The following is a 17657-nucleotide window of genomic DNA, read 5'->3' as shown; positions in this document are numbered from 1 at the left end:
AACCATGGAGATGTGGCACTGAGGGCCATAGTGGGCATGGTTGGACTAGGTGATGTTGTAGGTCTTTTCCAACCCTTATTATATTATGAAGAAGCCACTTAGTGTTAAGGTATGCACGGGCCATGGTATTGGGTGTATGCCCCTGGTAGGGTGCTTGGGTGGGTGCCTGACTCCCATTGGGGGCTGGGGGGCTTTTGTCCCATGGCACAGAGGGTCCCTAATGCCTGTTTTCTGCCATCTTTTCCAGAGAGACGGGATGGAGCGAGACTTGCACAGCCACAGGCAGCAGGAGCTTGTGGTGTTTGACACAGGCATGGCACAGCCCCGTGAGGATCGGCGTGGAGGTGGCTCCCTGTGAGTGCACAGGGACGCCCTCAGTCCAGGACTGCCTCCTCTTCCTTCTCTACTGGCCCACTTCTCCCTGCTGTCTCATTTCCTACAACGCTTCCAAGGATCTGCGAGAGGCTTTGGGGCCAGGAGCCAGCAAGTGTATTGCCAAATGGGGCTGGAGAGTTTGGTGACGACGGGAACACAGAGCAGGGACACTATGTGAGCCGTGGCTGCTGGCTGAGGACGGTGCCTGGGGCTGCTTGGCTGGCCAGGGGCTCAGGACAGAGCCCTGAAGAGCGGGGCTGCCAGCTGACCTGCTGCTCCTCCACAGCCTGCTCCTCGAGTGGGGACACAGCATCCCGTGGTGCCCACACTGATGTCTGCCCGCACCTTGCTGGCAGGCCTGCTCCCCTAGTGCCGGCGTGAGGCTCTCACCATGGTGCTGCCACCACCCGACAAGCGCCACGTCTGCCTGACCACCATCGTCATCATGACCAGCATGGCCTTCATGGACGCCTACCTGGTGGAGCAGAACCAGGGCCCTCGCAAGATCGGGGTCTGCATCATCGTGCTGGTGGGGGACATCTGCTTCCTCATCGTGCTGCGCTACGTTGCGGTGTGGGTGGGCGCGGAGGTGAAGACGGCCAAGCGGGGCTATGCCATGATCCTGTGGTTCCTGTACATCTTTGTGCTGGAGATCAAACTGTATTTCATCTTTCAGAACTACAAAGCGGACAAGAAGAACCTGGAGACAGTGGCCAGGAAGGCCCTGACGCTACTGCTCTCCATCTGCGTGCCGGGGCTCTACCTGGTGCTGGTGGCCTTGGACAGTATGGAGTACATACGGACCTTTCGGAAGAAAGAGGACTTGCGGGGACGCCTCTTCTGGGTGGCTCTCGACCTGCTGGACATCTTGGACATCCAGGCCAACCTGTGGGAGCCGCACAGGACCGGCCTGCCCATCTGGGCGGAGGGGCTCATGTTCTTCTACTGCTACATCCTGCTCCTGATCCTGCCTTGTGTGTCCCTCAGCGAGATCAGCATGCAAGGGGAGCACATCGCCCCGCAGAAAATGATGCTCTACCCTGTCCTCAGCCTGGTCACCATTAATATTGTCACCATTTTCATCCGGGCCGTCAATATGGTCCTGTTCCAGGACAGCAGGGTTTCTACCATCTTTATTGGCAAGAACATCATCGCCATTGCCACCAAGGCGTGCACCTTCCTGGAGTACAAGAGGCAGGTGAAAGAGTTCCCCCAGAATGCCATCGCCCTGGAGCTCCAGCAGAACTCCCTGTCCCACAACCAGACCATCCACAGCACGCAGGGCATCCCTCATGAGCCATCACCCACCAGCGAGATCCTGGACACATGATGGGCGGTGGCTCAGGGCCTTGGTTCCGATACTCCATGCTGAGTGGAGGAGAGGTGCTGCTTCTCTCTGGCTGCATAGGTTGAGCGTGAGGGACAAATCCCAGCAGTGAGGGCTCTTCTAGGCACAAAAAACCAACCACGTTGTAATTGAGCTATGGAGTGTCCCCTAGACGTCTTCATCTCAGGTATAACCCTAGGAGTCCTCCAGTCAAACCAAATGAACTTGTAAAGGACCCAAAAAAGCTAATCTTCTCTCTCCCTCCTGCCAGCCTCTCCCCTCCCAAGCAAAGGCCGTTGAGGTTGCAGTGTCCCTTCCTACTCCTGGAGCACCTCACCTTGACCCCAAGTCTGGAATGAAGATTTTGTTACCGGAGACCTTCTTATGGTGTGGGGACAGGGCCATGGGTGTTTGAGCTGGGGGAGGGTGGGGTGTCTGAACCAATCAATCCTGTGACCGTAGATGTCTCATATCCCAATGATCACATTTACAGTTTGTTGTTTATAACATCTCCCCGGGTCACACGGCAGGTGGCAGCGAGGACAGCCCCGTCCCAGCTCTGCCAGGAGCAATACGTGCCAAGCTGGAGCCAACCTCATGCTGGTGTTTTATGGATTTCATTCACTTGAAACGACTCAGCACAATATTTCTATTTTTGGAAGGGTCTCTCTGTTTCGCTCTTGCCCTTGGGCCCCTCCCATGCCAGCACATGTGGGCACCGAGGAGGATGGCAATGATGCGTTTCATTCTGGCATCAAGCGTTTGTAAAGAGGGCTGCTTTCCACAGCTACTATATTTTTAAAATAAAATATTTCAAATTAAAAAAAAAGAAAGAAATGCTCGGGAAGGCAGTGGAAAACTGGGAGTGTCTCCAGACTGTCTGTTGGACCACAGGGACGTTCCCAGGTCTCCTCTGCCCAAGTGGTGATGAGGGGCTCAGTCCCTGGGTATGGGGTGGGAAATGAGGGCCAGCGGTACAATAAAAGCCCATTGAGAATGATGGCTTCTTGTGGTCTCTTTTCTGCCACTTGGGGAAGGGCAGCTTGTATGTGGCCCAAATCTCTTGTGTCATTCTGTCCTGGTCCCCAAAAGCCAATGATTGCCCAGCTGCAGCGGTGTCCCAAGGGCTCAGGCAGCTCTTGGATCCTTTGGCTTGGGATGGGAGGAAAAGGGGATACAGGCAGTTAAACGGCATTGCAAACACAGAGAAGTAGATATTTTTTCTAAACCACCCATCTCATTTGGAGGAGATTGGAATAAAATGCCTGCTGCTGTTTACGTTTTCCTTCCACATTTCCTCCTGGCTGTGCTCCTTGAATTTGACCTAAATCCACAACTCATTTTAGCCTCCATCTTCTCAATCCATCATCATCTGTCCAAAGCATTTCGCACAGCCCCAATTCAGCTTTCCACATTTAGGAACAGCTGGTCGTGTTGCTGTCAAGCTCTCTTCAGGCACCCCATTGCCTTGGGGGGACTTTGTGGTGGGGGCTTCTCTGCTGGGAATAAATCCATGGATAAATAAAGCAGTTTCATTGCCAACAGCCCTGAGTTTGCAGTAGATTAACTGGGTAGGAAAGTTTCTGCCTCCTGTCCCCCAGGAGGAAGAGTGCAGGTGATTCAGAAGGCATTAGCAGAAATTAATTAAATTGCTAAATTATTCTGGAATACCTATGGAATTATATATTACATCTCTACTGGTGCCATTAAAATACGTGCAATCAGCATCTGTACAATTAACTCCCAAGTATCTAATAACATTTTGTCACTCGGGTAATTGATTTATGAGCCTTTATTTGCAGCTTTTCCACTGGTCTGAGCAGAGGGAACCTGCAGGTGCTCGTGGGCAGTGCCTTGGGGAAGGCTGAGAAGCGGTGTGTGAGAGCAGGTGGCACCAAGCAGAGGTGGGGAAGGAGGACAGCTTCCCACCCCAAAGCACAGCTCTGCATGCCTTGGGGTTTCACGCGTGCCTGGTTTCAGGTCTGGCATCCTTGAAGGATAACATCCATTTAGGTTACTGATTCACGCGTGCTCGTTTAATTTCACCTTAATAAATGTTTTATGTGGTTTTGACATGTTCAGCGTCTCATATGTATTGATCACAGCAGCCCGAGGAAACATTATGACCACAACATTGCAGGAAGCATTTAAGAAGACCCTGGCAAGCTGTACTGGTTGTCACCTTCTTCCTTGAAGACAAGGAGCAGTCAGAGGGACGAGTTGGGATCACAGCGTGCCCAGGTGAGTATCCCTGGTGCTACAGCATCTAATGTGCTGCTCTTCCCAGCAGATGTGCCCCATCCATAGAGGCATTCAAGGCCAGGTTGGAGGAGCCCTGAGCAGCCCATATGTGGGACAGGCAGCCCACAGCAGAGGGTTGGAGCTCGCTGTTCTTGGTCCTGTCCAAATGAAGCCATTCTATGAAATGTGCCCCCGTGTTGGTGTGGGGCTGTGGGCATGTTCTGGGCACGGACACCATGTCCAGCAGAGCCCTGCCGGCAGAACCAGGCTCTGTGTGCCTCCCTGCACTGCTGCCAGGCAGCGCTTAGTATGCAGGAATGGTTCTCAGATGTTTCACTTCACAGCTGGTGAATGTACTCGGGGAACTCAATAAACCTCTGTGTAAGGAATTATCTCTCATTAATCTCCCCAGCAAGGCTGGCACTGCATAACATTCTGCCTGCATATAGCAGGGCACAGTGGAACGGGCAATAGGCAGTGAGTTATAATGGGAGAGCCCCGGGCTTTAAGTAAAGGATAAATCCCCATAAAGCTTTCTGTCCTCCTGACCTCCTCCTGGGAAGAGGACAGCCCTGGGAGGAACACTGCATGGTCCTGTGGCCACACTGCCCACCTGAGCGCAGGGCTAGGACACGGCAGTGGTGCCTCACACGCAGGGACATCCCAAAGTGAAGCGAGGTGATGGATGGGCTGGCCCTGCTGCTGTGCCCAAGGACATGAGCACCGTGCATGAGCAGAGAAGCACCCTGCTAATGTGAGTGCAGTCCTGGTGTGATTGATCACAGGGGGATGGGAGCCAGGGGTGGGAGGGAGGACAGGCAGGGAACTTCTGCTTCTGAAGGGCTGTGTGAACTGATGGGGCATTTTGCTGCAGTGTGGGTTGGGGAAGAAAGCAGAGATGTGGCCATGGAGGGAGTATCAGCCACAGTGCCAACCTGGGAAGCAAATGGAAAAATAAAACCACGGTATAGTAAAGCTGTTCTGCAGCCATAACCAGCACGCTGAGCTAGAAAGATGATTCAGCCCATATTTTAAGAGTCTTCTTTTATGGATGCCTAATGTCCCGTGACCAGTGTCCAATGAGGAGCAATTAAGCATTTGCTTAGAAAAAATGTGTCTCTTCAAGCAATAACTGGGCAAAGGTTCTACCCCCGTAGCATCAGTATTCGGGTTTGCAGTGGGAAGATAACAGCGGGCTCTGCTCCCTCACATGGCTGTGATCTGCATGCTGGGGCTGTTGATGAACTGCAGCAATGGAAAGGGAAGCCAATAAATTTCCATAGCCAGAGCTGAACTCAGAGCACTGTGCTCCTTTGGGCAGCTCTGTCCCATGGCTGTGGCACAGCACTGCCTGCTGCTCAGGAAGAATAAAATTATACAGCTCTGAAGTTTAATGTTACGAGCTCACCAATCAAAGATCTAAACGGAATAGTGACCACTTAGAGCCCTGCCAGCTGAAACATATTTGATGAGGCTGCCGAATATTCCTGTCTCTTTCAGAGGCAGGGAGACCATGATGCCTACAGGACAGGGCCCTGATCCACACAGCAAGGAGCAGCAGATTCCAGGCACAGAGCAGCCAATGAAACAAACATTTTCTGCCAGGAGCACAGTGCAGGGGTACCCTGGTACCTGTGCCAACTCTGCTTGGCTCTGATGGGATAAGCCAGCAGCTGGCTGTGCCTTGCAAGAGCCTGTTTGCCCCCTGCACCTCTTCCCGGGGTCTCTGCCTGATGGAGCACGCTTCTATCTCACATTCCCTTTTACGATGCCCACAAATCAAAGCCAAGTGTATGGCAAAAATAATGAAGTTCTACAGTAATTACCTTAAAGGCAGCTAGCTGAAAGCCTTGACTTGCTTGAGGCATTACTGTAGCTGGATTTGGGCCATTTAATGCAAAAAACTCAGGGAAAGCCAAATGCAGCAGTGAACCCATAAGCCACAGGAAAGCATTGGGATTTGGGGTGAGCCCTGCTGGGTGCTTGCAAAGCACATTCCCAGCAGCACAGCACCCAGGGACCGGGATGCTCCAGGCAGGCACTCAGAGCACAGCATGCAGCTCGGTGCTTAATCTGCTGCAGTGCCAAGTGGGACCAGCACAGCCTTGCTCTTTAATTGTCAGCACCGATGGAACTTTGCAGTATGTCCTTTATCTGCCTCCTGAAGGGCTTGTGCTATTTTGGTGAGCATCGCGGGAAGGGAGAGCTCTGTACAGCGTTAGCTTTGAGAAGCGAAAGCGATCTCATTGACACACAATGTGGGGTTTGATTGATAGGGCCAATACCCATAAACCACGCTGATTGACACTAATTACCCTGCCAGCCTTTGATTGCCTCTGATCATGTCCTACATTGCGCTGATTAAAAAATTAGTCCCGTGTAAAAAAACTCAGAGCAGCGGGGGCTGATTGGAGGAGATCTCAATGGGGTTTGGGATTTCATGCTCAATCCTTTGCCTGCAGAGCATGGGCAGGAGGGGGCAGCCCCCAGTGCCACGGCTGGCACAGGGCTCTCCTGCCCCAGGTTGCACAGAGGTGCATTGTGGTGGGGCAGAAGCTATGGCATGGCCATATCCAATGGCACCGTTTCCTGCGCTGGGGACAGAGGGGGTTTGTTCTGGAAACAGAACCAGCATGGCACACACTGCCTGATTCAGCCCCATTGGATGGCTCTCAGGGGAAAGCATGTCCTTGGAGCCCCACAAAGCATGGGGAATGTTGGGATTTGCCACATTTCCTTCTTTCCCGTGGGGATGTACGAAGCGGCGCTGCGAAATTCACAGTTCCCATGGCAGCCAGCGGCAGATCCCAGCCCAGCTGAGGCTGCCGTGTGATCGCACGCTATTAGTTTGATAGTATCATTTAGAGTTGACTTAGAACCGCGTCCCAGCTAATTAAAATGGAGCTGCTCGTGAAAATCGCAAGAGCAGAACAAGGTGCAGAGCATCGTCGCCCCGGGCCCCACGCCCCTGCAGCTGTCTCGTTGGTGAACAGCTTTGTATTTCCCCTTTCACATTGGAGCTAATTCCATCCGTCACCAGACCAACGTGACTGTGCCCCCAGCAATGAGAGCATGGCAGGGAGGGAAGCCCAGCTCCCAGCAGTGCCATCTGCAGCACGTCCCTCCCTTCATTACGCTTTGCTCTCCTTAGCGTTGCAGGGGCACTGGGAGCTTTGCTACAGGGAAACACAGAGCGCAGCCCACCCCGATGGGCAGGCAGAGGTGCTGATGCTGCAGAGCTCACAGCCTGTGTGCTCACAGCTGCTCTGCCCCGAGGTGCCCTGTGTGGAAGCACTGCTCCTTTGGCAGGCGGTAATTGCCAGGGTGAGGGAGGTGATGGAAAGCGTTTGGGGGTTTGTGGCACAGCAGTGAGGAAAATGCAGGCAGACAGCCCTGGCATGGCATGGCCTCACAGAGCTGCTGTGCAGCCCATGTCTTGTGGAGGAAGCTGCTGGGGATGCAAAGCAGCGTGAATCCCAGCCTGCTCATCTTAATGGGAACTCAGTGCCATCAAATTGGTGCTGGTGTGTTCCCATCTACTTAAAGGCTTGATTGATACAAGTAAATGTGTTGGCATAATACACTCACACACAGGCGCCTGCCTCGGTGTCACCCATCAGTCTGATTAATACACACACAGCACAGATGTGTGCAGTGCACAGACTGAAAATAAGCTCACAGAGAGATCTCAGAGTACTTGGAAATAGGATGGCATCACTGACGGATGTAATTCTGGTGGCACCGCACCAGAACTAGAATCTGTCCTGGCCCCATTGCAGCTCTGCTCTGCTTTCCCATGGGGAAGGCTTCAGATGAGCAAAGCACAGCATTAAGCACTGGCCTGAATCCAGAGCTGATCCTTCAGGGATGCAAGGATGGGTACCACAGGCACTGAAACACCCATCTCCCCTGTCCAAGGGAGTGCCAGGGCTCCATAAAGCCTCTGCAGCACAAATCAAAGCAGCAGCATCAAAGGAGACTTTGAAACAGTCTTTGAAACTTGTGAAACAGGAAAGAGCTGCCTTCAAAGGCAGCCGGTGCCAGGCCAAGGAGAATTTATCTTTTATCTTTTTCTCCTGAAAGGGAGAGAATCCTGCCAGCCACACTTAGCTCTCCAGCCTGCTGCGGGAAGAGATGGGGGCAGCTCAGGTGTGCAGTGTGGCCTGGGTGAGAGGGAGGGGATATGGGATGGAGGGATGTGGGATGGAGGGATGTGGGATGGAGGGGATGTGGGATGGAAGGGATGCAGGAGAATGAAGGATGGTGTTGGTAGAGGAGAGGTGCTCTTTGGCACCAGCAGTGGCTGTAAGACACAAGTTGCCTGAGCCTTAGAGAGCCTGGGAAGAGAGGATGAATCATAGAATCACCAAGACTGGAAAAGATCTCTAAGACCATCTAGTCCAACTGTCCAACTCCCCACCAAAAATAATTCCACACTAAGCCATGTCCCTTAGTACCACTTCTCCACACTTCTTTAACACCTCCAGGCACAGTGACTCGTGGGCAGCCTGTTCCAGTGCCTGACTGCTCTTATAGAGAAGAAATATTTCCTAATATCCAACTTGAAGACATCCAGAGTAGGACTTGAGAGTCTCCCAAGCTGACCCATGCAACATCCTCAACAAACGGGATGAATGGCATGGAACGTGTCTGCAGTGGGACTGCAAATGTTTCAGGCCAGTTTGCTGTTTCAGTATTTACGGCCCTTTTATTTGTGAATGCTAAAGAATATCAGCTTATCCTTGCAGGATGTCTGTGGAAAGGAAATGCATCTTGTCTCTCTAAGAGCACAAAATAAGGAAAGTATTTCCATGCCATTTGGAAAAGCTGCTTTTACTATCTGCATAATAAATGTACAGGCCTCCAGCTTGCAGATAATTTGCAGGGGACAAGGTACTCTTGGTGAGGGTAAGAACCCATCTAAAATAAGCCTCTTTTGCCAGAAAAGCATTTAATTTGGATTTGGGTCAAGGTTTCAGGCTCATGCTAAATGCCTTTTCAATCACACTCCGTGTGCACAGTGCCATCCTTCTGATGTGCAGAATGAAGAGGCCATGGGCACTGCATCTCAAGGGTTCAAAATGAATCTTTGTTTTCATCCCAAAGCAATTTCCCGATTATTTTTCAGCTGAAATACATGAGTTATAGCTGGATCGCTTCGAACTCCAGGCCATTCTTACAAGCCATATTCTTGCTCCCCTCATGCCCACCATGCAGACCCTACCTGTGCATGCACGGGCCCACAGCTGGAAGCACAGCTGCAGCCGATAACAGCAGAGTGTTTAGCAGGGAGGCAGCCCAAGCTGGCAGTGTTGTTTCTCCAGCATTAATTATGGATGCTGCTCCAGGCATCCCTTGTCTGAACCTCGTGCTGCAGAGCATCGCTGTGCTGTGAGCTGCAATACAGCATCATCCTGTTCCTAGAAAAGCCTGATCTCTATGGAAGTCAAAAGCAGGGGGAGGAGAGCAGGGGCATCCTGCCCTTGTCTTGTTGGTCCCCAGGCTCAGAGAGCTGGCAGAGGCACCCCGTGTGCCAAATCAGACCTTACTTTCATTTTTTTAATGTGTGTTAAGCTCTCAGCTGATAGGATCTCTCCGACTTCAACATTTCCATGTAGCTTAATTCCTGGTGTTTGAAGGAGGCTGGTGTTCTCCCGGCGTTGCCATAGTTACTGATGCATGCATTCCTCATTTCACACGCTAATGACTGTCCCAGGCCCTTGATTGTAGAAAAAACTGTGTAACCCAGAGAATAGAATGGAACGAAACATTAAGGCAAAGGAGGAGAGAATGGGATGGGAGCAGCGGGCAGCCCAGTGCCGAGTGCCACTTTGTGTAAGCAGCCAGGCTAGCATCACTTCTGCTCAGCCCTGCTCTCTGATCCCTATCTCTGTGACAATAAGCTCTTTCACCATCCTTACGGCAGCAGTGGTTTATGGAGCTCAGCCCGTTTAGCTTATTATAGAGCCGGCTGAGAGAAACCTGATTGCAGACTATAAGTACCTATGCGGGGAGGTGATGATGTGCGCTATTAAAGAGCTCTTTGCAGTGGCCGATAAAGACATCACAACGTCCAGCACTGACAATTCAGCAAATTTCCTGGAAATGCAGTGAGCACTTTGTGTGTAAGTGCTGTTGGCTATCCAGGAGATGCTGAGATGTCTGAGGAGCTCCCAGGGCTGCAGCACACACACATTTACTGTGTACAGCATGAATGCTCAGGGAGGTGGTGGGGTCACTGTCCTTGGAGGTGTGCAGATGTGGCACTGAGGGACGTGGCCAGTTGGCATGGGGGGGGCTGGGTTGGGATTGCGCTTGGGGTTCTGAGAGGTCTCTTTCAACCTCTATGAAATCTTGCGTCATCCTTCTAAGCCCTCAATATGCCCAGCAACATATGAGCAGGGTGTCCAAAATGGGCAAATGGATGGATGGACAAATCCTTGGAGCCAAGGTAGGGATGAAGAACCAAAGACAGAAGAAGAAGCTGCGCAGAAGCCCTTCACAAAAGCAGGGAAGGAGGTCTGTCTGCTTCATGCCTCTGGTGCAGGTATGATCCCTGAAGATGTGCAGAGCTTAAATTGCTTGTCCCCATCACCTCCATGGGCACAGGCACACGCCGAGCTCTCCCATCACCAGCACTGCAAACCTTTCAGCTCCCTTCCGTGTCAGTTTTAGCTTATCTCTGCAAACACAATAAAGGAATCGCACGTGGAGAAAAGCAATTAAAAAGATACTTTTTTTAAATTAAGATGTTAAACAGACAAAACTGGCATTGTCTTTGCACTTCAGCTCAAGGACATGGAAATAAGCCATTGAAGCCTCATCTGCTGAACTGAATCCCATGGCTGGTTTTCTTTCATTGGATTAATATCATTGTGATCTGCTGACCTAATCAAGGTAGGGAATATGGTGGCAAAAAGGGCTAGACTCCTGTCCCATGGCTAAGCCCTACCTCTGCCACACAGAGGGATAAGGGGAACTCCTGGTGATGCTATGGAGTTCAGCTCACAGCAGGTGTGATCTCAAGGATATGCTCCCTCCAAGGCTACCAGTACAGAAGGTCCATTCATGCCCTTTGGTTTACAACAAGGAATTCACACAGATCCTTTGTGATGGTTAATATATTATCTGGAACTCCCATGGGCACCTCTGCTGCCCTTTGCTCTTGCAGGGGAATGACAGTCTCCCCGTGCTGGCAATATTGTAGATCCATAGAATAATTCAGACTGGAAAAGACTTCAATGATCATCCAGTCCAACCATCCACCTACCACCAATATTGCTCCATGACCACGTCCCTATGTACTACAGCTACACGCTTCTTGAACAATTCACCCAAAGCTTCTTTGAACACCCCTCAGGTGAAAGCAGGCTTACTCCTAGCACTGGGATTTAGTGAGTGGCAGCCCAACAACACTGGGGGAAGGCAGAAACTGGGCTGAGCCTGGGCACTAAGGTTGTACCTTAAGGCTGGAGGTGCCCAGGGCTTCCCATCTTGCCTTCCATTCATACTGTGCAGAACCTGACAGCAAGGAGTGTGTTCTGAGAAGCCTTCAGACTCCTATGCAGCCCTTAAGTGCTGGGCTGACAGCAAAGCCCTTGGTTCTTCCCAGCACTGCATGTGATTGACTCACACATTTCCCTTAATGAGAAATTCTGGGCAGCAGAAAACAAGCACCAGAGGATGATTTCAAGAGAGCAAATAATGAGGAGAATGTCAAAAAGTAAAAAACGCTGGAAGGAAAAGTACTTGCAAAAAGCAGCCGTGGAAAGAAACCCAATAATGCAAGCCTGAGGGAAGCATTATCCTGAAGAGAAAAGAAGAAAAAGGATTTCTCCAAGTGGCAAACCAGGGGCACTCCTCACCTCCCCGCCTTGGAGCACAGGGGAGGAAAACCAGCCCTAGAATTGCATGCATTCCCTGAAGCAGCATCAGCTCAGCCCTGCCCTCTGCCCCCAGCTCACAGCTTGTGGGTTTTGCAGCACCCACGGGTTGGGGACATGCTGGGGCTGCAGTGGTGAGTCCAAGCACAGGCTGAGCGCATCGCATTGCCTGTCTGCCAGCTTCACCCATGCTGCTTTTCTCCTGTTACTTAGTAACTGCCTGATCCAGGTTATGTTAATATGGATTTAAATTCTCCAAAGAGCAGAAAATTAAGGGAGATTATGAATCAATTTACGTTTCATCTGATTCATAAACCTACACACTCTACAAAACGAGTTGATTCGAAATAATTAAAGTTAAGAATGTCCTCATCACCTCTTCAATAATTCTGCTAGATGCGCTGTGTTTTCTTTGTCTTTACTTTTGCTCTCCTTAGCATTTCAAATTACACGTCTCTCTTTGTGCCCTTTTTCCAAGCTACCCCAAATTTAGCAGGCAATTAACAAAGTGATATGTAATAATAATGACAGCATTAATAATAGCAATAGGCGGTATGTGCAGCAGAGTGCCAAAGAAAGCAAGACGAATGGGAGCTCCTTGAGACAGAGTGCTTTGAAGAGCATCTCTGGAGCACTGTTATATTGCAGGGGGGAATGGGGGATGGATGAATCCTTTCACAGTGCTGTTTTCTCCATAATTCCTCCCCATCCGACCCCAGGAACCCTGATTTTGCACCCCCAGGGATGGGCAGGGGCAGGGCATGGGGCACACACTGCTGGTGAAGCCTCTGTTTGCTTGTTGAAGATGCTGCCCTACTTATTTAATCTTTCAGAAAGATGCCTGATGGGTTTTATAAAGTGTCTGAGCACAGTTTATGCTCTTGGGTTGCAGGAAATTAAATGCCTTTCAGTTGTCTCCTCGGGTAGTAAAGAATGAGTTCAGGAGACTTATTAAACTTCATTTCCATCTCCATCCCCGGTGAAGGCACACTAAATAACTCCATCTGGGTGGGTTTGGAATATGTCATGGGCTTATCTCCTGGCCATGCAGCACCACGGATTATTACAACTTCAGAACTGCAAAAAGTCTCAGCCGTTCTCTCATTTATTGCATTTTATTTTTGTGCTCACATCTAACAATTGTAAACAGCTGTAACAGGTGAACTGTTAAAGCACAGGCGAGGGGTGCAATCTGAGGCTGCTGGGCACCCAGAGGGTCCTTTCCTCCTCATAAAAACTACTTTTCCACTACCAAAAGCCACTGGGCTTGTGCAAGTGGCAGAATTGATGCTCTCTGGCATTTGTTTTTCTCTGGAGATTTCTTTTACATTTTAGGGCCAGAAAGGATTGTGGGGTAGTGGCTGAAGAAACTCACCTGATTCCTCCCTCAAGCCCTGAGTTCCTGGCTGACCAACCACCCATGTGTGTGCAGAGAGCAGCCCAGCTGTCATTAGAGAGCATCATGAGCTGGGGTGCTCTGTGCCCATGGCCTGTCCCTGTGGCAGACCCATGCCCACATGCTGACCCCATGGCAAATAACCCCTCTGGGTCAGATGCTTGCTTGGCAAGCAGGGGGACGGCATCTTTTTCGTGCTTGGGCCATCTCTGCATCGACCAGCTGTAGCTCCCAGCCCTCTGATGATGACAGAGCCCTACTGACACCAAGGAAAAGCTCTCAGCATCACTCGTTTCCTTCCCTCTCAGCATCTGGAGCAATTGGAGAGATTTGCAGCTCATAGCCAGCACGAACCCGGCCGGCTGCTGCCATCTATGGCAGGATAGCCGCAGCAGGACTGCATGCCGGCTCCACATGTCCCTGCAGCCAAGGCACAGGGAGCATGGGAGCTACACAACCACGGGGTTCCAGCTGTTCTTGCCTCCTCACCTACGTTTTTCAGCCCAAACCCAAGTTTTTCTATTGGAAATTTGGCCCTTGTGTGCTAGCTGCTGTGTGCTGCTGGGTACGGGGCTGCGTCGTGGTGGCTGTGTGAACTGCTTCACTTACATGCCATGGTGGGGGATGAGGAATTAAGCAGCCTCTAATTTTATCATCAGGGTTTATTAAATTAATTAAATACTGTGGACGCACTCTGTTAATCAGCTTTGCAATGGCAGAGCGGTTTCAGCAAGAGCTGAGGAGATGCTGACTGTGCAAAATCCTATTTCTGCGACACAGAGCCGAGGGGACACTGGCCTCTGCCCTGACCTTGCTGTCCTCAGCAGCCACACGGGGGGTAAATTTGAGGTACGAAAGCATGTTGACTGCATCTGATTTGAAATAAAGGGAATGAAGTGTTTTCCTGGTGGTGAAAGTAAAAGGGCCAGGAGGAGAACATGACTGATGGCCTTGGGACGACTCTGCATGGCACGGTGGCACCGCTGTCCCTGCACCAATGGCACACAAAAGTGTGGCCAGAAATAAGCATTCCCAAAGAAGGAGGAAGCTGCAGTTGTGTAAGAGAAAGGAATGAACAGGACAACCAGCATAGGGGGCCCTGCCCCAGCTCCTTTCCTATACAAAAACATAAGTAACACTGTGTGTGCTTTGCTTAGGGAGGTGATTTCAGCATCTGTTCTGGCTGCTGGGGCACCTTGTAGCAGTACAGTCCCGTGCTCAAATAGTTGTTAGAGGATGGGATGGTTTTCTGTTGCTTTCAAGCTGATCACACAAAGAAAAGCAACATCTGCTCAGTGAATGGGCTCCCGAGGAGAATTTGGAAGAGAATGGGAAAGAGTTGAATCAGCAAGATTCTCTCTTGGGAGAACGTGTATTTTTAGCCCCTCACGTGCCCCATCCCTCCATATCCCTGTAGGCTGCTGACATCCGGGGAAGATTTTTAGTTGGAAGGTAGAGCCAAGAGCCCCAGTAATAAGGCAGAGGTAAAACGGGAGAAGTTCCTAATGAGAGCTCAGTAATGAGCGCCGGGCTGCTCACTTCCATCACATAGAGAAGTGAGCCATGAGTCAGGCCGGCGACTGCCGTGCACTCTGCGAGGGCTCTCAGAGCAGTAGGAAAAAGTCATCCATCATCGGTAACAGGAGTAGGATCCGAGTTTCAATTACAGATTCTCAAGCTATGCATTTGCAATTGTTTGGAAACAAAGTCCTCTTTAATTCCTCGCTCAACACTGTAGCTGGGCTGAGCAGATCGGGCCAAGGAGGAGTAGGAAGGGAAAACCAGGGTGGGATCCAAGAGCTGTATGTTCCCTTATGGGGGGACACGAGCTCACACCCTGCCCTTCAGGCTTCACTGGTGGGTGGGATGAGGCTGTCCCAGTCCTCAGTGAGCCATCCTCCCCAGTCCCTATATGTCAGGGACTCGTATACAGGCTCGTGTTGAAATTAATCATTCTGGTAATTTACAAGGCAATTAAAGAAAGGAGCCATGTGTCTGATTATACAGCAAATAAGCCTTGGCAAATTATAGCCATATTAAAGGTAGATCCAATTAGCCACAGTGATCATGGGGGAGAGCCCCAGAGTGATGGCTCCTCCTTGCTTCCTGCTGTGACAGGTGCAGCTTGTCTCACTCCCTCAGTGCACCTGCAGAGGTGGTGATGTAAGGAGATGGGACTTAAGTGTGGTGGTTGGGTGCAGGGGGGCAAGTGGTGTCAGATGGCTGTGCCCAGCCCATGCTGCCTTGCTGCAGGTGCTTTCAGCCCTGTCAGGGAGCTGGGAAAGGGCTGACTCAGAATTGTAGGGCTTAGACGGGACCTCTGGAGACCATCTGGTCCAATGGGGAGCTGTTGCTGTGCCTGCTGTGAGATAAGAAGTGCTGTGTGTTGAGGGGTAAGCACTGATTTCCAGGTGCACAGCTGTTAATACACACATTGATACATCTGCCAGTAGTCACTGTAACTGGTTGTGCTGAGGATGTGGTTTGTGGGGGGTTCCAAAAACCTGGGATAACTGTGAATTGAAAGGCTGTTCTGTTAGCACTTTGCTCCCACTCTGGTGGATATCAACAGCAGATCTGTGGCTTTAGAAGCACCCCTGAAGCTGTTCCTGGTTACACCTCTAAAATAAATACACACGTGCATGTTTGGCTGATGTGAGTGAGCGCTGCCAGCTTCCCAGAACAAAATGTCACCAAACGCCAGCAAGTTCCTGACCTTAATTCTAGCATACTTGCCTTCCTCCCTTCCTGAACTTTTGGCTTCCTTTCCAATCATTGCAATTTAGATGTTAATCACCCGGTTTTATTAGACAGAAAACGGGCTGCTCTCAGTGCCGCCCTGCTCAGCGCTTCTCCCCGCTGCGCCGTGCAGGTGGCAGAGGCACAGTGTGACCGCAGGGATGCTCCGTGCGAAGCGCAGAGGCAGAGCTGCGGGCTGGGACTCGGGGTCGGTGCACGGTCTGGCGTTGCGCTTCGCAGCCGGGAGGTGGCAGGGCAGGGCCAGGAATCGCCATCCTAGCGGGCAGGTGCTGCCCGTGCCCGGGACGGGACCCCGGTGCCACCCCGGTGCCCACGTAGGGACCCCGAGCAGCCCGCAGCGCTCTGTCCCGGCCAACCCCAAGCGCCTGAGCTCGTTCAAGCAACCCTATTTATTTGGATGGCGGATTCCTTCCCACCGTGCCGGTGGAGCGTTTGTGTCCCTGCCCTGTGTGACGCCAGCCTGCTGCCGCCCTCCCGTGTGGCACTGGGGACCTTTGTCCCCGCCACCCATTGTGCAAGTGCGGGCAAAGTGCCCGGCCTCGACGGGGCGGAAGCGTACAGGGCTGAAACAACAAGTGAACAACCGGTCGCACCGCTTGTGTGTGTGGCTGCGGGGTGTAATTGCTGCTTTGGGAAGGGAGGGAATGGGCTCTGGGTGTGCAGGACAAACACAGTGTGAGGGTTTGGTGCCCTCCATGCTCACCGGGGGGATCTGGAGGGGCACTGAGTCTGGTGTGTTGGAGCGGGGCCTGGCCAGGTGCTCCCAGTGTGGGCTGGTGGAGGGTCCAGGGTTGGACATTGTCTCTTCCAGGTGTCACTGTTATGATATAAGCTTACGAGGAAAGTGGAGCTCAGTGAAATGTCACACAAGTCTCTGCAGAGTGCTGCAGGCGGGCATTTGGGCTGCAGAAGAGCAGCTTTGTCACACGCTGTGGCTTGCTGGCACGGGAAGCCCAAAGGCTGAGAAGTGCATCCTTCGGCTGCAGGCTTGCTCTGGGCACTGCTGCAGCTAACGCAGCTGTGCTGAGCCTGCACAGGGCTGGAAACCTCAGGAGGCCTCTCAAGTGACTGGGTGATTCCCAGCACCTGGGATTGCAGTGCTGTCAGCTGAACCTTCCTGAGAGGTGGAACAGCTTCAGCCAGAGCCCAGAGCACCAAAGGCTGAGGCACAGACCCAGCCTCAGTGCTGTCTACCCAATACTGCCTTCTGCTTGTCCTAGACTCAAGCTTTAGACTCTAGGCTGTGTGGCTGTCCTCCTAACAGGAGCAAGAGGTCAAAATGCTGGAGACAAAACAAGCATTCCCACACACCTCATGGCACTGCCGAGCACAGGCAGCTCTTATCTCCCTGGTGCCTGGCCCTGCCTCTGGCTGCTGCTGGTTCCGGAAAGTCTGCTCCAATGGAAGGAAGCAAAACACTTTTTCAAATGTGGCTGAAACAGCGCAGCTCTAAACAAGGAAAGTTTTACTGTGCTGATTTGCACTGAGAACAGCCCTGGATCTGCTATGCAAGGCTGGACTGGGGACAGAGCCTCGTGCCTTGATGGCTGAGGTTAGGGCCCCAGCTCGTGCTCAGTGCCACACAGGTGGGCTCCTGTGTGAGGAGAAAGCAGCACTGGGGTGTCTTCAGCTAGGTCGGACTGATGTGTAGTGTTTGAGGGCTTTTGTAAGGTTT

At 51.7% G+C, this 17657-nt stretch overlaps 1 protein-coding gene across 1 annotated transcript; it reads left to right on the top strand.

Moving 5' to 3' along the window:
• Positions 1 to 766: 766 nt before the first annotated feature.
• On the top strand, positions 767 to 1705 carry TMEM121 (transmembrane protein 121; the record flags this gene model as incomplete). Its single annotated transcript, XM_079535232.1, has 1 exon — positions 767 to 1705. The coding sequence occupies one exon, from the start codon at positions 767 to 769 to the stop codon at positions 1703 to 1705; it is 939 nt and encodes a 312-aa protein (XP_079391358.1).
• Between the last annotated feature and the right edge of the window lie 15952 nt (positions 1706 to 17657).

The sequence above is a fragment of the Tetrao urogallus genome, assembly GCF_951394365.1.
Source record: "Tetrao urogallus genome assembly, chromosome: 5".
In the NCBI taxonomy this organism is placed as follows: domain Eukaryota; kingdom Metazoa; phylum Chordata; class Aves; order Galliformes; family Phasianidae; genus Tetrao; species Tetrao urogallus.
This window is presented reverse-complemented; position numbering and strand designations above follow the sequence as displayed.